Raw genomic sequence first — 17,599 nt, 5'->3', positions numbered from 1 at the left:
CTCGAGATCCGCAATACGTCGTTCAGCAGCATGCGACTGAACGGACGAAGGTAAGGCAGCCGCGATTAGGTGGGCGAGATCGCCGCTCCTATCGGGCGCCACCGGCACTAATGGATGCGGGTGGGAATCAACGCTTCCTTGTTGGAAGGTTGCTTGCCCACCGCTCCGTGACGCAAGGGTACCAGATCCTCGTCCAATGGAAAGGTTACCCGAAGAGTTTTGACTCTTGGGAACCGATCGATACCCTACGTATTGATGTGCCCGGCTTGGTTGCTGCCTATGAAAAGGAGCACCAGCTGAGGCCACTTCGCTAGTCTCAAATGGACTAGCAGAAGTAGCGTAGTGAGAAGAAACAGGGGGTACAGTACCACCCATGATTTCTTTCACACGCAAACGGGCGAAATTAAATCGCTGCGACCGCTGTTTCATCGCATCGGAATGCGGATGAAGGCGGCGCAGGAATTCCGCCTCGTATTGGTCTGGCGCTTCGTTTGAACAACACGACCGGGATCGGGAAAATACGCCCAAGCGATTTTCCCTGAGCCTTCATGATTGAAAGACGCCATTAAAATTATGTGCGTCTTCAAGAGCGCGCTCTAAGAGCGACGCACTTGGCCCGTTTAAACGAGGCCATTTAGATGGAGGGGCCATCTTTGGAATGCCACCCGTCACATAGCCACGTTCTAAACGACTGGCTTGTGACACCGACTGAGCACGTTCACGTGTCGTCGGCGGAGCTTTAGGCTTCGAATCCTCTATGTCAGAACCATTATGAATTATGGTCTGAGCATAAGGCGTTGTGGTTATACCCAACGGAGAAGCGGCTGCGTCTTTATGGGCAGCGCTCTCATTACCAGTCGCTGCGCTTTCCAGCGCAGACGACGGGACAGCATTCGAAAATGATGCTGTCTCCATGTTGTAAGCCATGAGAGAAGTTTGGATGGGCAATAATGCCGCATCATCATTCCGCATGAGGTCGTTGTCGCATCACTACTATGAGGTGACGGCAACGGTGTCGACTCATTGTAGCCGACAATAAGCGACGGATCAACATCCTCACTGTTAAGGTGGAATGGATCCTTTAGCCCTGTTAACTCGACAGCAGCAGTGGCTGTCGGCGTTTCGACTAAGGCCGGCAAATTAACGCGGCGCGTGCGCTTAGTGCGAGGTTGAGTGGGCGTCTTCGCAGACGACCCACCAACGTGGCCCCTTTTAAGTGGCATCTTGGGCGCCGTATATGGAAACACGTGCGCTAGAGTGATCGAGTGAACTAGCGGCGCGTAAAGCTGCTCGCAATTCCTCTCTCGTTCTTAGAGAGGGAGGTGGAGTAACGGCTAAAGTTGCCCAAATGTTACACAGTCCCCGTTAAGTACATTAGGTGTACTTAGGGAACAATCAATTACTAAATAATAGTAATTAGACCTAACACTCGGGTGTGTGGTGCACATTTGTGACAAACTCTTGTAAATGTGATGCACATGGGTGCATTCATATTAGGAGGGTTGATGTATAGCGTCATCCGTTACAGAAGGTATCTAGAAAGATACGCTCGCAATACATATTAAATGTTATTTATAGAGATATCATTTTTAATTGGTATTTGTATTTAATTTTATTAAATATAAATCAGTCTGAAAACTACTTCCTACTTGGTAAGTGGGCACGAGGAGACGGATTATCGCTCCCGTGACGACACTTTACCAGAGCTATTAGTGTGTTGGGTGAGGTTGCTTGCGTGCCCACCACAACTACCTCACTGCACGCAAGAGAAGCAGGTTTAATCGCTTCCTCGCAGTGCTAGGGTGTGTGCCTAGTTAGAGCGTGCCGCACAACGACGTGCCCGCCTACACGACAGATGCGACAGACACTAATGAAAGGTTCGCGGAAGATTTCCGAGTGGCCAACATCGCGTACGTAACCACGGCAGCTACGAGCAGGCAAAAGTATCCGCTTTCGCCTGTCTCGATAGCAACGTGCCGATGCCATCGCATGGTGGACACACGAGCTCCTAAAGAGGGTGCCATAGCGTCCTCGACTCTCTCTTTCTATCACGAAGCTGTTAATCGACACAAGTAAAGACAATATGCAACAATAAGAACTCGTCCCAACTTAGGTGCTGTAATGTCCCATAGACAACTGAGTATTTTGTTTAATCTATTGTGCACTGTGCAGCTAAATTACACCAAAGGCTGAAGGCGCTCCTTCGAATGTTATCCTCTGGAATCACCTCAAACGTCGTAAGCGTCAAGACATCTGGCGTAACTAGGAGTATTACACGTAATTAATCGGAATCATGCGAGGTCGCTCGGTACAGGCAGCGCATGGATACTCTAGCCTAACGTCCTCGGTTTCGCGCTTTCTCGAGTGCTCTTGATCCTCCTTGTCTCTCTCTTCCTTGGTCTCCCTGCGTACCATTGACCGATGACGCGAGCCTAAAATGATGTTTATTTCCCTGCGTAGCGCTCGATGATGCCATCCGGGATCCCAGCGACCTGAAGCAAGCGAGTGCGCTGGTCAGGCGTAAAACGGTGGACGCCCTCGACGCCCTCGGCCATCTCCCACTTGCGTTGTCCACGTAAACTCCGCGACTTGGGCAAGGCCAATGGACGAGCCACCTTTGTTATTCACGGCACTGCCGCCTTAGCCAATGCCAAACTCGTGCACTGTGATGGTCGCCCACCTCACGCTTTTCTTAGGCTTTGCGAAGGTTTTAGATTGAATAGCATTGTATTTCTGGCGGTCGCTATGCCTTTGTGTTTTCTGAGCAATAGCGACGCGATCGGTGGATGTCGATGCACTACGTCTACTCGATGCAAGCCTTAGGAAGGCACTTAACGCTTTAAGATCAAAAGGGGAACCGAACTTTATTTAATTATTTAAATCTAAGAATCTTATCGTAGCTAATAAAAAAGTAGATTTTGGCCGCCAGATTTACATCTGGCGGCGACCACATTTACTACCCATAAAAAATGGGATTTAAGTAACTTACTATTTTTAAATTAGATAAAAGGGTAGTTTACTCATTAAGTAAATGTACCACAACAACGGTTCTCCAAACGATGTGTGCCCAATTACACCCTCCCCGCATCAGACTGTTGACACCGAGTGACAACATTCGCTTCATTTCCTCTTTGAGGTTGGAACCTAAACAGCTAACCGTTTGGTTCTGTTTTCCATTCCTTTGTCTAATGACAATCAAGCGTGAGTCACGGACTCTGAGCAGCTTTCTCGACGATGAGGGAATGGTGGACTTTGAAAGTCACTCTCAATCAGAGGAAAAGGAAAAAGAGCGGCGTTCGCTCACGCCTTCTCCTCCGGACGAATGCCGGCGAGCCCCGAATCCTTTCCCAGAACGTGGTGCCGCTGATGTCTTAACTGCATTAAGCAGGACACGGGACCCTGAGTCCAACATCATTATAAATCCGCTCGATGAAGAGCAAGAGCAGATAATCCTCATAGAGGAAAGAGCTCGTCGTCGAGCTGCCGAAATAGCGAAAGCTAAGGCTCATAGGGAATATAGGTTCACTCCGCTTAGTACGGACGAGCGTTTCAGAAAGATAGCGGGTCATAGCTTGGCCATCTGAATCTATGGTGACCCAGGGAGGACGCCGGAGGGATCGCTGCTCGCGGAGCTCTTCAGGAGCAATACCTTACGTCGAAGGTAATGACGCGAAGCCAGTATCTGACGCGTTTACGTGATCAAGCCCGTGGGGCTTTGGTGACCTTCATGAGGGGAAATTCCGATCATTTTGTTTCCAAACGAAACAAGAACTGAAAACGAAGTATCATTTGAGAACTGGGTTCACCGGGCCGGCAAACTGGCATTAAAACAACCCCAGTACCAGGAGAAGAAAAAGGGGCCAAATGTAGCCACCTTCAAGGGCAATGGTCATAAAGCCCCAGATCCGATTGATTGTTTGCACGTATAACGACAAAGAGAGCCCTGCGAGCATGACTACAAGAGACGAGATACGAGCATGCCACAGCAATTGTCTCTTTGAAGCCTGTGTATGAAGAAGCGCTTGATAGATGTCTACAGTCCAGTACGACGACGCACTATTGATGGTCGTGTCAAAAGTTGTGAGTGCGGCGCACACGAGCGAAGCCAAGACGAAACCTTTGTAGCCATTTGGAAGCACCTTGCTGATCACAATGGGTACCACTCGCTTTGGATCAATGGCTACACCAACGCGGTCAATAGAGTATTGTATACCGAGTATAGCAATGCCAGCACTAAAAGCCCACCGTAGACTTAACAAGACCATGGCGACAAATGTCTGGCACCGTACTTCTCGCTCGGATTTAGTCGCCAGGACCGATTGTAACCCCGATCCTCCAGGGCCCGCAGCTGATCGCATGATTTGAAGAAACGAGTACGACGCAATAATGTAGCCAAATGAATTGTACATGGAGTACGAAGCTTCTTCTGAGACATTGAGAGACCATTACGGTACAGCGGAGACCCAAGCAATACGTGTCGTGTTCATTTCAACAAATTGACGCTTGTTTTGCATCGATGCAACGGGCAAAAAGACGGAAAACGTCTCTGGAAGGTGGACCAGGAATCCTGATATTGCGACTATTGTAAAGGAAATGAAGATAAAAAGACTTTGATATACATCCGTGTATACGACCGTGGTATATCCGAATGCAATGGTGTATAGCATGGCAACAACCATCAACAAAGCTGCCGCCCAAAAATCAGATGGCGAATTTCCCCACTCGGGCGATTATTCAAATTCCGTGAAAAATTTACCTGTAATATTTGCAATTATCCATAAAGTTGACGTTTCGTCTAAGTAGCCATTTACCGTTCACGTACCTCCACCCACGGCAAAATACGTCGTTGCCAAAATGCCACTTGCGATCTTTACCATCGCAGGCCTGACAAATCGAGCAGTCCAAGCTTATTGGTAAGCATGTTGGTTACTGGTACTAATGTCCATAGGGCACGGACGACACTACATGATTGTGTGTAACGATGGGATCGACTCATCGTTGTGTTACTAGACTTAGAGTAGTACGACAAGACGAACTAAGGACCTAGCTAGATGATAATTCACTTTTCATTTTACCTTCTTCTAAGCGTTTCTTCCCTACATCGCCCTTGGCTGTTTTCAAACCTCTAAAGGTTATGAGCCCAACTACGCCTGACGCGGGCGACATACTCCGCGAAGATAACTACTTCGTGTGGGAGTTCAAAGCGAGGATGCAGTTGGCAAAGAAGGGATTGCTAGAGCATCTGGACGCTATGAAGGCCCCAGAAGAAGGAGATGCAACCGCGTCGACTTGGAAAGTCAATGACATGAAGGCCTTCGCGATTGTGTCAACAATGATCAGCACAAATCTTCAGTCCATGGTTCGCACGGCTAAGACGACGGCCGAAGCGTGGGACATACTGAAGAATTTCTTCCTGCGACAAAGCATGCACAACCGTGTGCAGCTTAGAAGGCAACTACATGAGTTCAAGTTGGCCAAGGGAGGAAGCATCATGGACCACTTCCTGAGATTTGACGAGCTGTGCATGACTATGCAAGCTGTCGGGCAAGAAATCCTACCGGAGGAACATTTGGTCATTTTATTGGGTAGTCTAACGAGAGACTATGACTCCATCGTCAAGATAATTGAGAACATGCCCGGCATGACACTATTTCATGCCAAGGAAATGCTGAGACGAGAGTACGATGGAATGGCCAGGTCAGAGCACCAAGAAGTCGCACTAGAGTACGCATTTTTCAAGGTACAAGAAAGGAACGCGCCGACATGAAGGGAGACCAAGTTCAAGAGGCGAAAAGTTCTCGGGGAGATGTTACCGATGTAACAAATATGGGCACAAGCGTCAAGATTGCAAGGCGGTACAAGTGGAGACCGAGCGATCTGGAGAAGAAAGAGCATTCACGGCTTCAATTAAGACGTCAGCTGGATGGTTATTGGACAGTGGGGCAAGCAGCAACATGTGTCCCTACAGAGATGAGTTCTTGAGTATAGACTCACTGAGGGACCCGATCATGATAACCATTGCAGACGGAAGCGAAGTGGAGGCAAAAGGTGTTGGAACAGTGCGCGTGAAACTCAAGAGTGGAGAAGTGATCCGGATCGAAGAGACACTATGGGTGCCGGGATTAGACCGAAGGCTATTGTCTATATCGGCACTGTCAAGAAAAGGTCTTCAAGTGATCTTCTCAGATATGAGCTGTGAAATCAGAAGCAACGCGGAAGTAATTGCTGAAGTACCACGACAGAACAAGATGTACGTCTTAGATTGCAGCCCGGTTGAGTCAGCTCTCATATGCGAAGAAACCAATCAAGAGCATACATCAAGTGGCGAATCAAGAGCGGCTGATCTACAGATGTGGCATGCAAGATTAGGTCATCTTCCAAGTAAAATGATTCAGGGCTTGGCAAGTTGCGTCGATGGACTGAAGATCAAGAAGAAACAAGGCGGTGAAGAAGATTTCGAGATCTGTGAAGGGTGTATCATGGGCAAAGCTACCGTCAAGACGTTTCCAAAAACACCCTACGGACACGTGAAAACGAAGAAACTGTTGGAGTTGGTCCACAGTGATGTGATGGGACCTATGGAAACGAAGTCTCAAGGAGGATCAAGATTCGTGGTGACATTCATCGATGATTTTAAAAGATATGTAGTCGCATACTATATCGAAATCAAGTCGGAAGTGGCAGATCGCTTCATTGAGTACAAGGCACTTATGGAGAACCAACTGTCCAAGAAGATCAAGTGTATCAGGACGGACAACGGAACGGAATACGTCAACAGACGTTTCTCTGGTATGTGTCGAAAATTTGGTATCATTCACCAAACGACGGTACCATATTCACCACAACAGAATGGGCTGGCCGAACGCATGAACCGGACACTGACAGAGCGAGCCAGGGGAATGATCAGTCATATGCAAGTGGACAAGATTTGGTGGGCTGAGGCAATGAACACATCTGTCTATGTGACAAACCGAGTTCCGTGTGCCAGTCACCCGACAACAACTCCATACGAGTTTATTTTCGGAAAGAAACCTGACCTCTCTGAGATGTGTGTATTTGGATGAAGGGGATATGCACATGTTGACAAGTCGAAGAGGACCAAGATGACAAAGAAAGCAATTCGATGCATTTTCCTAGGGTACTCTGACCAAGTCAAGGGGTTTCGAGTATGGGATGAAGATGCCAAGAGAGTGACGCACACGAGATCGGCTACTTTCGATGAAAGACCACCACTTCAGTACGTACAACAGTACAGCAGATCAAGTGACCGAGAGATTCGTGCTGCTCATGATGTAGACGTTGTCTCTATAAATCAAGAGAATTTTCAAGAAACGGAAGACGTTGACATGGACGTGGATAACAGTCCAGATCCACAAGAAGAGAGTAACGTACAAGATGGATGTACGACAACGATGGTGTTACCATCTGGATGCAACAACGAGATGCATGGACACATGGGAAATAATGTTGAGGACCCCATGTTTGAGATTGATGATGTGACAATGATTGAAGAAGATCGAGAAGCAGCTGAAGTAGTGTCAAGGCAAGGGCAGATGGTGATACGACCAAGTCGACGGACAAGCTTTCGACGTCCCGAAAACACAGCGATTGTTCCATTTGAATCGGTTCCAAATGGACAATCTTAAGCGCTAGTACCTGTAAGTGGTACAGGTGGAGACTTTAATCACGGAGCAGATGAGTGTCAAGAAAGAGGCATGAAGAGACTGCGTATTGGGTACGAACAAGCTTGTTCAGCATTCGAGACCCCAGTGACATATGAAGAGGCTCTTAGGTCACCTCATCGCGATGATTGGAACAAGGCCATACAAGCTGAGCTTAAGGCACTACAAGATAAGAACACCTGGACGATACAAACGCAGCGGCCAAGGCAGAAGGTGATCGGAACCAAGTGGGGTTTTGCGATTAAACGGAACGAACATGGTGAAATTGAACGATACAAGGCACGTCTCTTAGCACTTGGCTACAGGCAGACGTATGGAATTGATTACATGGAGACATATTCACCGGTGGCGAACCTCAACTCAATTCGAGTATTTTTGGCGGTGTGTTGCCAAAAGGGAATGCTTATCCATCAATATGATGTCGACACTGCATTCCTATATGGCATTTTGGAAGAAGAGGTATACGTATACCCTCCTCTAGGAGTTAGTGCAGGACGTGACCAAGTGTTCAAGTTGAATCGCAGCCTGTATGGGCTAAAACAAGCGGCAGCAACATGGTACAAGACAATTTCGTGCGTTTTTGTAGATATGGGGTTCACCTCATGCGCGGCAGACTCATGCATTTTCGTCAAAGAGACCAAGGGCTCGTGGATTTTCGCTGCATTATATGTGGACGATCTTCAAATTGGAGCTGATTCTACAGGTGCTATGGATGATGTGGCAGAGCAACTATCAAGTCGTTTCCAGATGAAGATACTTGGTAGCGTTCGATACGTTCTCGGAATCGAAGTCAAGTACCTGCGTGAAAAACGAAGACTGAACATCAGCCAAGGATCGTGTATAACAAGAATGGTCGAGAAGTTCAATCAAGTTGATGCGAAAACAGTGTCAAATCCAAGTGTTGAAGGTCAAGCGATGATCAAGATGGACAAAATTGACACAAGAATGAAGAATCGACCGTATCGGTCGTTAGTGGGGTCGCTGTTGTATGTGGCAACAGGAACAAGACCAGATATTGCGTATGCAGTATGTCAACTAAGTCGCCATTTGAATTTTCGCACGAAGAGCATTGGAATGCTGCGATTCGAGTTTTGCGGTACCTGAAGACAACGAAGAGCAAAGGTATTTGCTACGAAGGAGTTTCTGGCGATCTTCAGCTGAGTGCGTACACGGATGCGGACTGGGCAAGTAACAAGTGCAATCGCAGATCGACTTCAGGAGTTTTAGTGATGATTAATGGCGCACCTGTGATTTTTAAGTCGAAGATGCAGCAGAGCGTGGCGCTAAGCACGGCAGAAGCAGAGTATATGGCTCTTTCGTTATGTGTACAGGAGGTATTGTGGACAAGAAGTCTACTCAAGGAGATGCAAGTGCAGATTAATTACGCGGTTACGATTCATGAAGACAACCAGAGTGCAATCGCTATCGCTAAGAACGACGGCTATCAAAGTCGAGCGAAGCACATCGACATCAGGTACCATTTTGTGCGTGAACAAGTGAAGGACAAGATTATTGAGCTGCAGTATACTGAAACCAAGTCACAGCTGGCTGATTTTCTGACCAAACCGATTTCGACGAAGAAGTTCGAGTCACTGCTGGACAAAGCGAAGATCAGAGACTTCTAGTCGAGGGGGAGTATTGGTAAGCATGTTGGTTACTGATACTAATGTCCATAGGGCACGGACGACACTACATGATTGTGTGTAACGATGGGATCGACTCATCGTTGTGTTACTAGACTTAAAGTAGTACGACAAGACGAACTAAGGACCTAGCTAGATGATAATTCACTTTTCATTTTACCTTCTTCTAAGCGTTTCTTCCCTACATCGCCCTTGGCTGTTTTCAAACCTCTAAAAAGCTCCACGACGAGGCCCATGACGACTATACCTTTTTAGATGAATGGAGTTTTGTTGTTACTTTTATAGACTTTCGCAGGCACGAGTTTAAATTTTGTTGCCGCTTTTTTGTTCTCAGAAGCTATGACAAGTAATCAGATCATCGATAGTCACGGGTTAAAATCTTCGTACAGTACTTACGATAATTGTTGCGTGCTCGTTTAAGGAATGAATAATCTTACGAGATTGTTTTGTAAGAACCGTATTTTGGGGGTACGCCGAAAAAGCATGCGACGTGTTTAATCATGGTGTTTGTAAGTGGACTTATACCATGTCAGTACATGTATATGTGTATTGGCAACGACCGTATTGTGACTTTGGGTGAAGACAAACGTTTCAGCATGCATTAAGCACGAAGAAACCACTCATCGCTCTATCTAAACCGACAATGACTGTCATTCAAAGGTTTAATGGACGCGTTTTACGAGGAAGACGACATATGCGATAGACACGAACGAAAGCTTCTGCAAGATTTTCGATTGGCCCACATCGTGTACGTAACCACGGCAGCGCTACAAGCTGGCGAAATTATCCGCTTTCGCCTTTCTCGAAAGCAACGTGCCGATGCCATCGCATGGTCGACATACGAGCTCCTAAAGGGGATGCCACAGCGTACGAAGCTCTACAGTAATCGGTGCAACTGTTGATTATTTAATACCATAGGTTTCCCGAAACGCGAAACATTCGTCAAGAATATAAAATCTGGAAGCATTAGTCTTCTGTATACAATCTAATTGATGCTCTCTTGATTACTTTCATTTTGTTACGCAAAAGCAGGAATTATATTTATAACAAGAACATGAAATACCTTCTTTGTTTTTTAACGTCCGAGTCGACACAGCGCGAAAAAAAAAAAGGTGTCAAGAAAAGCTAGAATTTTGTATTTCGATGGAAAGAAGTGTTATTTTGAAGGCCTCAATTTACTACATTTAAAGTCCAACAACAGCCGTTCTTGTTACAAGATCGCGCTAAATTTCAACAAAGACAAGTGGACTTATACATTTTCGGCCTCCAGAAGACTGCCTTGAATAAAATCCATTATATTGTTCAGGTCAACATCGGACCAAAAGTCTGGGAAATCATACGATTCTTCGACCCAACCATTTTTCAATGCCAAGATGCGTGCCACTCTTGCCTGAAGGTTCAAACATCGATTAAAAGGTCGCTCGAGGCCAATAAATGCCAAAGCGGTTCCATCCACGTCACCAAATGGTGTGTTTACATCAAACTCGCATGGTTCTTGCGTCAACGATATGTTCTCATATAGTTCTGTTATCTGTGTCGCATCAAGCACTTTTTTGTTTCTACTGTTGTCGATAACCATATATAACGGACCGTAGTCTGTGCATGCTATAAGTTGCACCGTTTGTCTAGAGAGCCAGGGATTTCTTGCCTCACGGCTTGAACAGCAACATACCATTCTTCACGTCATCAATATCCGATATCTTCAGGACATCCGCCGCATCTTCGTTGCTGCGCCGAAACAAATGTGACGCTATCACGAGGGACTTTGGAAAAGCGACGTCAAGAAGCATGCATCGAACCCAGGTCCGCTTCCGCTGATAGCATTTATAATACGTGCACAGGTTGTGCTTAAAGTATTCATTCCTCGTTGTCTTCGTCGTTGGCGCCGTCGTAAGCATACGTGGCACAAATTTTTGAGCAAGTTTTACCACAATAACGTTTTCTTGCTCCGGATCGACGACTAGCACATGAATCTGGTGAGCTGAGGGACGTTCCATTCCAATCAGCACGTCCTCCAGCGGATCAGATCCCCGTAGCTTTTTGTCTTGACTCGTGAGCGCTTCGACAAGAGCAGTCGTCTCGCCTTCGATTAGCTTCTTCACGTCTTCTGAGCGAGTAGAAAGCCACTTGTTGTCCGCTGTCTTCGCCAAGAAAAGCAGGCAGCCGAATCCGTTGTTAAACTACAGCAAGTCTTTTACTGGTTCAGCACCTTCTGTGGTCAAGTCATTCACTTGATTTCCAGCCAGCAAATCCAGCGCTCCAATCCCAAAAGTTTGCATTCCATCGTCTTTGCTGTAAACTCACCCGCTTCTCGAGCAAGTTCGCAAACTTTGTTCGCTAACGAAAAGAGCTCAGTCGATAGCGGATGCAAAGAAGACGTCAGGATCGCGACATCGGCGGCAACAAGTCCAACCAGAGGTGCAAACACATTCAGACAATAACTAATCCCTCCTAATTACTGATTTTCCTTATTAACACACGCTCACGCGTCGTGAATTAACGTTGTCAGTTAATTTTTATGGCAACCGGTAGAATTGCTGCATCCGACGTGGACGAATCAACGTGAAATGCTGGCTTTTCTGTAACTAATAAAAGCGCATAGAGCACAGCGTGACGTGCATTTGCTCTCACACTTGTCATTAATATTCGAAGGAGCGCCTTCAGCCTTTGGTGTAATTTAGATGCACAGTGCACAATAAATTTAACATAATACTCGGTTGTCTATAAGAAATTAAAGCATCGAAGTTGGGAGGAGCATTTATTATTGTTGCAGATTGCCACAATTTATGCCGATAGGAGCTTCGTAATTGCAAGAACGAGTCGAGGACGCTGTGGCATCCCCTTTAGGAGCTCGTGTGTCCACCATGCGATGGCATCGGCACGTTGCTATCGAGACAAGCGAAAGCGGATAATTTCGCTAGCTTGTAGCGCTGCCATGGTTTTACGTACACGATGTGGGCCAATCGAAAATCTTGCAGAAGCTTTCGTTCGTGTCTATCGCATCTGTCGTCTTCCTCGTGAAGCGCGTCCATTAAACCTTTGAGAGATAGTCATTGTAGGTTTAGATAGAGCGATGAGTGATCTCTTCGTGCTTGCTGCATGCTAAAAAAGTTTGTCTTCACCCAAAGAGTCACAATACGGTCGTGGTCTATACACATATACATGTGCTGACATCGTATACGTCCACTTACAAACACCATGAATAAACACGTCGCATGCTTTTTCGGCGTACCCCCAAAATACGGTTTTAATAAAACAATCTCGTAAGTCTATTCATTCTTTAAACGAGCACGCAACAATTATTGTAATTCTTCAATATGGTGCAGGATCAAGTTTCGCGTTGGTTCTTGCGTTGGTGCGGTGATACTGCGCACAATTATTGCCATCATTTCACTTACAAGTGGCATTTTGGCAACGACGTATTTTGCCGTGGGTGGAAGTATGTGAAGGATAAATGGCTACTTAGACGAAACGTCAACTTAATGGAGTATTGCAAATATTACAGGCAAATTTTTCACGGAATTTGTGAAATCGCCCGTTCTGTTTGCTTAAAGCTACAGGAGGATGGGGTGGGGATATTTGCCATCTGAGTTTTGGGCGGCCGCTTTGTTGATGGTTGTTGCCATGCTATACACCATTGCATCCGGATATACCACGGTCGTATACACGGATGTATATCAAAGTCTTTTTATCTTCATTTCCTTTACAATGGTCGCAATATCAGGATTCTCGTCCACCTTCCAGAGACGTTTTCCGTCTTTTTGCCCGTTGCATCGATGCAAAACGAGCGTCAATTTGTTGAAATGAACACGACACGTATTGCTTGGGTCTCCGCTGTACCGCCATGGTCTCTCAATGTCTCAGAAGAAGCTTCATACTCCATGTACAATTCGTTTGACTACATTATCGCGTCGTACTCGTTTCTTCATATCATGCGATCAGCTGCGGGCCCTGGAGGATCGGGGTTACAATCGGTCCTGGCGACTAAATCCGAGCGAGAAGTACGGTCCCAGACATTTGTCGCCATGGTCTTGTTAAGTCTACGGTGGGCTTTTAGTGCTGGCATTGCTATACTCGGTATACAATACTCTATTGACCACGTTGGTGTAGCCATTGATCCAGAGCGAGTGGTACCCATTGTGATCAGCAAGGTGCTTCCAAATGGATACAAAGGTTTCGTCTTGACTTCACTCGTGGCCGCCGCACTCACAACCTTTGACACGACTATCAATAGTGCGTCGTCGTACTGGACTGTAGACATCTATCAAGCGAACGAAGGGAAGAAAATGACAGGAAATTATTGAGAAACAAAATGGCACGTACGCTAAGCTGAGGTCGCGCATGACATACTTTGCTGTAAAACCATGTGATTAGCACATAGTAAGGACGACGCTTGAAGATGACTTAAAATTGGGCAGCTGTGACACACACTCTCGTCCACTTACAAACGCTAGTATTCCGCAAGTCGCGTGGAAGGTGCCGTATTTTCCGTTTAGGCTTGGTCTAATAATATGCGCTCTGTAATTGGGACATTTATGGGCTTCTTGGCAAGTCTGTTGCCAAGACGTTGCATGTTCTAGTCCAATAACTTAAACTACGTAGCAAGCCAAGCAAGCTTGCTCAACCCAGTGTCCTTGAAAGCCCTTTATTCTTCACAATCGTTTCGGTGTACTGCAAAGGGCGGACGAGACCTCAAAGGCGTGTGCATAGACGGGTCCCGTCCGCCGCTTAACAAATCATTCCAACAGCCACCGAGCTCGAAAGCGAACTGAACAGAACAGACCTCACCTCGCAACGCGCAATTGCTTCTTTACAGGCATGATACAAAGCAATGCATTTATAGTAATAGACAAGAAGGAAAGCACTCTCAACGAGCAATTTGAAAGGAACTCCAAAGCTCCTAAGCGCATCTCCTTGGCTTCATCTGAACGGTGTAGGAAGCGCCGAAGAAGTCCGTTAGTCCTTGACGAGCACGTTTCAATGAGGAAAACGAAAAAGATCCTTCGCTGGTCTACGATCACGATTCATGAATTCGGAATTGGATTAGGAAGAAGCTCCGTGCCTGAAAAGGGCGGTCCCTCCATTGGTCTAAGCGAAAAACTCGAGTTCACGTAGACCACGAAAGTCGGGGAGATGGCTGAATGCGTCGAAGGCGTGCACCGCTTTACGCCAAAAGAGCGCGTGCAGTTGCTGGAAAGCTCAGGCGTGAGCGAAGGCATGATTCCCCGGTTTGTGAGAGAAACGAATATTATCAATTCTTCGCGCAAGCAGACACTTTTGGAGGTCATTGATGCAAACAAAGAGGCCAAGAGACAGCAACGAGAGCAGCGGTGCAAGGCCGAATCGCCTCGCCACGCTTGAGCTCCTTCGCTCGTTTCGCGACATCAAATGATTTCAGTCAACTACATGTAAAGAGCAAGCTACCTCGGAAAGAACGGGGTAATAGCGCTTAAGGAGAGAAGAGGACTTATTGTGCAGGAAGAGGCTAAGAATATTGTGTGTCGGAAAAGTATTGCAATTATGAACGAAAAGCTAGTTCTTGAGCCCCTCGCTTATAATTTAAAAGCTAGTTCTTGAGCCCCTCGCTTTAAGATTTGCTGTAGGCCCAAGTTTCATGAGTTTGAACTTCGGTATAGTTCGATAGTACAGTAAGAAACCGGTAATGATACAAATGGACTGTACCACAAAAATGTAGCACCCTGCCTTTTTGCAGATGTACGGAGACAGCTGCGATATGCATAAACAACATGAAGATACTATTTCCNCAGTATACCCTTGCAAAATACAGCGCTACCGATCAGTCCTAGGTCAGGCTCGAAAATGGTTTGGGTGGCCTGCCTAACGCATTAAAGGTTTGATGCCTATCGCAAATATGTGGTTGTTGCATTTAAACTTTGCCTCTGTCGATCTATGTAGAAATGCACAATCTATTTGTTGCCACGGCTATATTAAATAAAAAGTTAAGGTAAGTCGCGTGGAATCTTGCAATGAGCCGCTTCCATATTATCAGCATAGGGCATTTATTAGTATGTACTGAAGTTCAAACAAACATTGTTGATGGCAGGTCAATTCAAGTTCATATAGCACAACGGCAGGCGTGCGCATTCTTTCAAAGTCTTTTAATTAAAAAGGTGTTGCGAGTCAATAAGGACGCAATGCTCTGTCGTGATCGCATGTTCGAGCTCGAAGAACGCCAATCCTTGCGAGATATGTTGTTGACGCTGACTTCGTTATGATTGGACTATTATTAGGATCAATAAAAGATCTTGGTCATCTGTCAGAACTTGTTGCTTACGCCTTGCATAAATTGAGTCAATCACGTTGTAGATTACTAGCCATTATATCGTTGGTCAGAATCTATCCGTACCTCTTCAGCTCTTCCCATTATCCCTCATTCCAGAATCTGCCGCGAAAAGGAGAGATGGTAACTCTTCTGTGTGTCATCGTTGGCGTGACTGGAGACGCGTTCTCCGTAAACATCGATGACAGTAAGTTTGTAGGCCACTTGAAGGACAAGATCAAGGAGGAGAAGTTTAACACGATCAAAGGCGAAGCCGACAAGCTGCAGCTTTTCCTGGCGAAGACAGCGGACAACAAGTGGTTTTCTTCTCGCTCAGAAGACATGGAGAAGCTGATGGAAGGCGAGACGACTGCTCTTGTCGAAGCGCTCACGAGTCAAGACAAAAAGCTACGGGGATCTGATCTGGTTGAGGATGTGCTGATTGGAATGGAACGTCCCTCAGCTCGCCAAATTCATGTGCTAGTCGTCGTTCCGGAGCAAGAAAACGACCTAGTGATGGAAGTTGCTCAAAAATTGGCCCCACGTATTCTTACGGCGGCGCCAACGACGAAGACAATTGGGAATAACTACTTTAAGCACAACCTGTGCAAGTATTATAAATGCTATCAGCGGAAGAGAACCTGGGTTCGATGTATGCTTCTCGACGTCGCGTTTCCAAAGTCCCTCGTGATTGCGTCACATTTGTTTCGGCGCAGCAACGAAGATCTGGCGGATAGGTTTCTGAAGATTTCGGATATTGATGACGTGAAGAATGGTATGTTGCTTTTCAAGCCATTAAAGTATGCGTACGACCATTTCCATATCAGCTTTGTTCGTGATAATACTGGCGCCTTCCGTTTGAAGCTTTTTGACCCAAATGTCCGGAACACGCGTCTTATTGATATGGTTATCGAAAACAGTAGAAACAAAAAAGTGTTTGATGAGATACAGATAACAGAGCTCCATGAGAGCATATCGTTGACGCAAGAACCATGCGAGTTTGATGTAAACACAACATTTGGTGACGTGGATGGAACCGCTTTGGCATTTATTGGCCTCGAGCGACCATTTAATCGATGTTTATACATTCAGGCAAGCATGGCACGCATTTTGGCAGTGAAAAATGGTTGGGTCGAAGAATCATATGATTTCCCAGACTTTTGGGATGATGTTGACCTGAACGATAAAATGGAATTTTTTCATCGCAGTCTTCTGGATGCTGAAGCTTTTTAAGCCACTTCATTGGCACTTGTTATTATTTAAAATAAAGCGCGGTCCTGCAACATGAACGGCTGTTGTTGGACTTTAAATGTAGTAGATTGAGACTTCTTGGCCTTCGAGATAACACGACTTTTTCCTTCGAAATACAAATTTTTAGCTTTTATTATTATAAATCGGAAATAGTATCTTTATGTTGTTTATGCATATCGCAGCTGTCTCCGTACATCTGCAAAAAGGCTTTTAATTCAGGATAATTATTTTATAAAAATACTGGATAAATATATTAAAGTTTTTTAACGTTAAAAGATGAGTTTGCGGAAGATAGGTTACGGTAGTTGGTAGTTTAATAGACTACCAAGCCTAGGTATTACAAACAAGCAACTATTTTTCTAAATGCCGCTAATAAAAAACAACTGAGATGAGCCGATTCTTATTTCAAACAAGTCACTACCTTCTCATTGAGAACGGCCGTTTCTTATTTCAAAAAAGTCACTACTTGTCTCAACGTCGCTATTTAAAAAAAACGAATTAGTAAAATGGGACCTTGCCCTTTAATTGATTGAAAACGGTGCTAGTTAAATTTTGATTATGCTTATAGCTTAATTTGATAGAGTATTAGATTGCGGATCTATGAAATGAAAGTTCGAATCTTTCTAAGCATATAATTTTGAAGTATAGCCAAGTGGTAAGGCCTCCGTTTTTGGGGCAGTATTTGATATTTCCATTTTAATTAAAAGGGGAATAATAATAGAATTGACATTTATTTATTTGTG

At 45.6% G+C, this 17,599-nt stretch overlaps 1 protein-coding gene across 1 annotated transcript; it reads left to right on the top strand.

The window, feature by feature from the left end:
- Nucleotides 1-15,557: 15,557 nt before the first annotated feature.
- CCR75_008784 (uncharacterized protein) lies at nucleotides 15,558-16,838 on the top strand (the record flags this gene model as incomplete). Its single annotated transcript, XM_067966833.1, has 1 exon — nucleotides 15,558-16,838. The coding sequence occupies one exon, from the start codon at nucleotides 15,558-15,560 to the stop codon at nucleotides 16,836-16,838; it is 1,281 nt and encodes a 426-aa protein (XP_067814258.1).
- Between the last annotated feature and the right edge of the window lie 761 nt (nucleotides 16,839-17,599).

The sequence above is a fragment of the Bremia lactucae genome, linkage group LG9 (genome assembly GCF_004359215.1).
Source record: "Bremia lactucae strain SF5 linkage group LG9, whole genome shotgun sequence".
NCBI classification, from domain to species: Eukaryota; Oomycota; class Peronosporomycetes; order Peronosporales; family Peronosporaceae; genus Bremia; species Bremia lactucae.
Note: the sequence above shows the minus strand (reverse complement) of the source record. Positions and strands in the feature narration are given on the sequence as shown.